The sequence below is a fragment of the Perognathus longimembris genome, chromosome 17, assembly GCF_023159225.1.
Source record: "Perognathus longimembris pacificus isolate PPM17 chromosome 17, ASM2315922v1, whole genome shotgun sequence".
Taxonomy (NCBI): domain Eukaryota; kingdom Metazoa; phylum Chordata; class Mammalia; order Rodentia; family Heteromyidae; genus Perognathus; species Perognathus longimembris.
In genome coordinates, this window is record NC_063177.1 from 3,025,283 (window position 1) to 3,031,282 (window position 6,000).

At 43.0% G+C, this 6,000-nt stretch overlaps 1 protein-coding gene across 3 annotated transcripts in view; it reads left to right on the top strand.

Moving 5' to 3' along the window:
* The window catches only part of Myocd (myocardin), a 95,044-nt gene extending 89,450 nt beyond the window's left edge, over nucleotides 1-5,594 (top strand). For all 3 annotated transcript variants that reach the window (XM_048366668.1, XM_048366669.1, XM_048366670.1), the window contains 2 exons: nucleotides 2,341-2,398; nucleotides 4,472-5,594. In XM_048366668.1, the coding sequence (XP_048222625.1) occupies nucleotides 2,341-2,398; nucleotides 4,472-5,046 (633 nt within the window). In that variant the 3' untranslated portion in view covers nucleotides 5,047-5,594. The remainder of the gene's footprint in view (nucleotides 1-2,340; nucleotides 2,399-4,471) is intronic.
* Nucleotides 5,595-6,000: the final 406 nt, after the last annotated feature.

The following is a 6,000-nucleotide window of genomic DNA, read 5'->3' on the forward strand; positions in this document are numbered from 1 at the left end:
GCATTCTATGCTTCTTTCTAACTTTAAATTTAATGATCCTAACACACCATTGCTAACTATTGAATTTGGGTAAATCAATGCAGGGAGATTCATGATAATCTCTACTTCCACTTGCGTTTTGAAAGTAAAAAAACAATAATTAAGAATATTACATAGTCAGCCCTCTGTGTCTGGATTCAACCAGATGGGGATCCCACAGGGAAGGAAGGGAATTCTTGCAAGCTCCACACAGCAAAACTTGAATTTGCCACCTGACAACCACTGGGCTGAGTCCATGCAAATGAAATGATGTGTGCCCTGCATCCACTGTCAGCCATTCATTCCATACCTCTCTCATCCCTGCTGTACTCAGCATCTGAGCATTGCTTCCCTATGTCTGATTACATACTATGACAAACCTAGGATGGGTGCCTCTGTATTGAAGATGCCCAGACTCCATTTCATAATTCCCTGTACAATGCAGTACAACCATTCACACAGCCTTTACACTGCATTGGGAGTATACGTGATCTAGAGATGACTTAAGGTATATGGGAGAATATGGGAAGGTTTATACATACACTACATCCTTTCATGCAGGAGACTTTGATCACCCAAAGATTTTCCAGTAAAGGATTTTACTAGAACCAACATATTAAGGATACTGAGGAATGCCTGACTGTATGTCAAATGATTTGAGCTTTGATCTAGTATCAGATAACCCTACGCTCAACACAGAAAAGAATGACTAAATCCACTGTGGCCAGGTTTCCTTTGGTCTACATGTGTGTGAAGGATCAGGAGGCATTATGCAAAGAGGGATTTCTCATTTCTGAAAATTGTAGGGGATCTGGCAATACGAGAAGCACTTTCCTGCCAAACAACAGTTCTTCTATATTTGACTCCACATAACATACAGGAGCCTATAGGCTGTGGGAATTTCTGGACCAGCCATAATGCATTTTGGGGCAATTTTCCCATCTATATTGATTACTGATACCCAATGATATTGACTGGCTCTGGGAATTGAGGGGAGTGAAAGGGACAGCTGTCTTTTCCTCACTTCCTCACTGTTGGTATTTAATATGTCTGCTGGTTCTTCACAGCTTTGATAGAAAAGAAAAAGGCTAGGAAAAATGAACTTCCAGAAATGAGACTCCACTTAACCATGCCAATGAACAGAGAGAAGGGGGTAAATATGCAAGGGTCTACAGGTTTTGCAAGCTGTTGCAGAGAGGAACAGAGGAACTCTGAGACAAGTTCCTGGACCACATTCACAGCAGCCAAACAAGAGGCAGATTCAGTTCATTTCTAAGTGGGTGGTGATGGAACCCAGGGTGGAAATCTCTCGTGTAAATGAACTAAAGTGCATACTCTGTGCCGGGACCCATTCTCCTTTCCTTTCCCCTTTTCTTGGAATAGATTACTTCATTCTGTAATGTAAAACCTCCAGCCAGAATAGCCCAGTTCATAAGAAAATTAGTCTCTGTAGCCAAAAGATGGGAACAGCCCAGCATTCATCAGCAGATGAATGGATAAACAAAAATAGCAGATCACACAATAGAATAATGTTTTGTCTGTCCTTAGGAGGGAAATTCTGACACATGCTACAACACAGATGAACATCAAGGACCTGATGATCAGTGAAATAACTAGGTCATAAAAGGAAAAGCATTATATGGTTTCATTTATGCAAACTCATAGAAACAAGTTGATCTGTTGAACTTGCCAGGGTGGCTCCTAGCTAGAATTCAGGCTAATTAGAAAGTGCACAGCAGATGGGTCCTGGTTCAAGGCCACACACAGAAAAAAACGCACATAAGACTTTATCTCAACCAATAAAAAAGTTGAGCCTGATGATACACATCTGTCATCCTAGCTATGAAGGAAGTATAAATGAAAAGTATGGTCCAGACTAGTCCAAGGGAAATGCAAGAGCCTGCTCAAAAACTAATGAAAGCAAAAAGAGCTGAAGTTAGGGCTTAAATTGGTAGAGTACATGCCTAGCAAACATAAGGTTCTAAGTTCAAAACCTAGTATCACCAAAAATAATGTTGCCAGGGCTGAAAAGGAAGATCAGGAAGTTATTGTTTAATGGGCACAGAGTTTCAGTTTTGCAACTGAAAAGAGCTCTGGAGATGAATGGTGGTAATGATTTTCTCAAACATTGTGAATGCAATTAATAGCACAGAACTATACACTTACAAATATTTAAAATGGCGAGTTCATGCAACATGCATTTTACTACAGTTTTTTTTTAATCTTAACAAACCTAGTTTAAAAACATACCGATCCTACTGATTTTTGCCAGGAGAAGCTACCTTCTAACCTCTCTGCTTTCCTTTGATTGATTTGCACCAGCAAATGACTCGGAGCCAGCAGATGGATGAACTTTTGGATGTCCTTATTGAAAGTGGAGGTAAGACTGCCTTGTTTCCCACCTGTCAACACCCGCGGCACTTGTGCATTCTGGGACATGACATGTTAGGACCAAAGTGATGCACACTGAATCAGGAGTACCAAATATTGCAGGTAGAGTCATTGCCTCTGAGCTTCAGGTGCAGGCACTGAGTCCTTGTCGCCTCCGTCCTTGCAACACTCTTTACCGTAACATCATTTCAATAGTTTTCGCTTTTCCACATAATACTTTCTTTTCATAAATTATTTCTTTCTCCCATTCTAACCTCATTGTCCCTATCTCCTTAGCTGTAAGATAAAAATGACCCAACAAATAATGAAAATATTGTGTTACCTACTCAAACTGAAACTCAACTGGATGGTCCATTCCTGCTTAAGCATGATTCAATTCACCAATAAAATGTAATCACCTCGTGTTTCTTGCCTTCTTTTAACGCATTTGTTTACTTTAAAGAATTACAGAGTATGTACTTGGAATTTGAAAATACAGAAATGAATGAAAGGGCCTAAAGTGAATGTGTGTATGTAGAGAGGAGATATACAGAGAGATAGAGACTGAGAAAGAGAGCATGAGGGAGGATACACACACAGGGCTGAACAATTAGGTATCAACATTGGAAGTCAGAAAAGGATTGTCCAGACATCGTGCTACATTCAAGTCCCCACCAGAAAACTGCCAGCCTCTATTGAGGATACAGTCTAGTATGGGGGATGAATAACAAGCAAGTGAATAGATATTTCCTATTGGAACAAGAAAGAAGAGATGCATATATAAGTTTTCTGATGGAAAGATGAAAGCCCACGCCTTTAAAATACAGCCCTTCTTTAAAATAAAGTATGTGGCAAGGACAGGGAAGAGCGAGGAGAGTTTGGGAGACTCCAAAACAAAGGGATAGTTTTGAATTCATCGTGAATGGGTTTTCTAGAGAAATGCAAGAAAATAGTTGGTCATTTTCCATTGCCAATGAAGGGCTTGATGCCACGAATTTGAAGTGAAATTTATCAGCTCACTTGTGTACATTTTTTCCCCCATTCGACTCAAAGCAGGCTCACAGGAATTCAAAGGTAAGGCCTCACCAGGTGTGGAAGTTTGCTAGGCTGATACAGAGAAAATATAGAAGAGTAGGGGGCTTGAGGATATTTTCAAACAAGTTAACTCTATTGGTGGAGCAAAGAACATGGGCTAGCCACGGAAGGAAGTGATGCAGAAGTTGATGGAACAGGGATGAGAGGAGAGGGACCAAGAGTGGGAAAATTTGCTTGAAATGGTACCCTTGAAAGGATGCATTGTGTGAGGACAGAACCAAGATGCACCAAACAGAGTGGGAGAGCAAGCATCACCAGAGGGGGAAACCAGGAGCTGAAAGGCCAGTGTGGACGATGGTGATTCTGAGGACAACAAAGTCTCACAGAATGAGGAACTTTGAAGACAGACAAATGCAGTGAACAGGGAAATAGAGTTTAAGTGGATAAGAGGCTAGGATTGTGGAGGAAGTGGCCCTTAAAAGCCTCTGAGGAATAGTAAGAAGGAAGGGAAGTAAGCCAGGTGCCAGTGGCTCATACCTGTACTAGCTACTCAGGAGGCTGAGATCAAAGGATTGCAACTAGAAGCCAGTCCACACAGGAAAGTCCATGAGATTCTTTCCAATTAAGTACCCAAAAGCTGAAAGTGGAGTTTTTGCCTTGAGAAAAAAAAAAGCTAAGGGGCAGGCCCTAAGTTCAAGCCTCAGTACACACACACGCGCGCGCATGCACGCACACACACACACGAGGGGGAGTGACACCTGTCCCTTCACTTGCTTACTGCCACAGAGAAGGTAATGCAGGGGACAGCAAAGGAGGAAAAGGAACTTGTGCAGAACAGTAGGATTTGGGGGTAGAGACACAAGAAATGTGGCCACCAAGAGCAGTTGAGGGATGAGAGTGGAATGAGATGGGGCCTGGGGGAGGCTATGACCACCTGCTGCCTGTGAAAACACAATCCCTTCATTCCAGCATTCCAGACTCTCTCCATGTGGCCTTGCTCCTTTGGCAGTGATTTAACTATTCACTTTGTGTTGTGTTTTACCCACAGAAATGCCAGCTGACGCCAGAGAGGATCATTTATGTCTTCAGAAAGTTCCAAAGATATCCCGTTCTTCCCGCAGCCCCACTGCCATCCTCCCTAAGCCTTCAGCCTCCTTCTCACAGTCGTCCCCCGAAGGAGGCCAGCTCCCCTTTGACCACTACCCCACTGACAGTGAGGAACACCTGGAGGTCTTGCTAAATTCCCACAGCCCTGTGGGAAAGGTGAGCGATGTTGCTCTGCTCAAGATTGGGAGCGAGGAGCCTACTTTTGAGGGGATAATGGATGGCTTCTCTGGGAAGTCTGCGGAAGAGATCTTCAATGCCCATGAGATCCTGCCCGGTCCCCTCTCTCCCATGCACACCCAGTTCTCACCCTCATCGATGGACAGCAATGGTCTGCAGCTGAGCTTCACAGAGGCTCCGTGGGAGACCATGGAGTGGCTGGACCTCACCCCACCTGGCTCCACCCCAGGCTTCAGCTCCCTGGCCACCAGTGGCCCCAGCATCTTCAACATCGACTTCCTGGATGTCACAGATCTTAATTTGAATTCCCCCATGGATCTTCACTTACAGCAGTGGTAAGATGCAAAAGGGCAACCAACAGGGTCCCATGGGGGAAAGCCACAAGCCACAAATATTGACATCATCCAATATGAAGAAGAACATTGAAAAAGAAGACAGGAAAACATCTGTGACCATCCACAAATACCAATGGACATCAATTAAAAAAGAAAAAACAAAGACAAAACTATATCCATAATGTGATAAACATTCAGTATTATTTCAGCAATACATTCAAAAATGTGCTTTCTCCAATGAAGGATGCCAAAAAAATTCTCACTGCCTTTTCTAATATTAGTATTGTTTCTTTCTGGCCCATAGATTTGTTTTCCCCTTCAGGCATTGTTAGGGCATAAGCTCAACACTGTAAGCTTTTGACCTGAATTTAGTAGACATACTGTGGAAAGAAAATGTCAAGTCTTTGGGGGGAGTACAGCAAAGCCAGTCTCTCAAAGTTTACAGAAGATACACCCACGGAAAGGTTACTTCCTGTATCTCCATTATGTGTCTTTCCAAAGAGCTGCCAGACCCAGCTCCATTAATGGGGTACCTTGAGGAAGAGAAGTGGGACAATCCATTCCCAGGAAAACAAAATCAACTCAATGTCCTTCTACCCCTAAATATTCCCCCTCCCACTGAACTGGTTCCAATCCATGATTTTATGATCACTGAGAGCAACTAATTTGCACTAAGTCCCAAGAAGCCACCCAGAACTACTTTTTTCTTTTCAACCAGGACCCCAATTCTTTCCAAGAATATCTGTGCCAACAAACATTGTGTCATAGGTGAAAATCTTGAAGCAAGAAATCCCTCTGCTGTGGAAAGAGATTCCACAGATTCTCCTACCCAAGCACTTCTACTTCCATAGACTGGACAGAGGCCAATGGAAAAGCCTCTGGAGGCACAGGAAGCTGTTTAAGGGATAAGGGAGCAAGATTGTTTCACGTATCCTGAGAAGACATGCTATGGGTGACA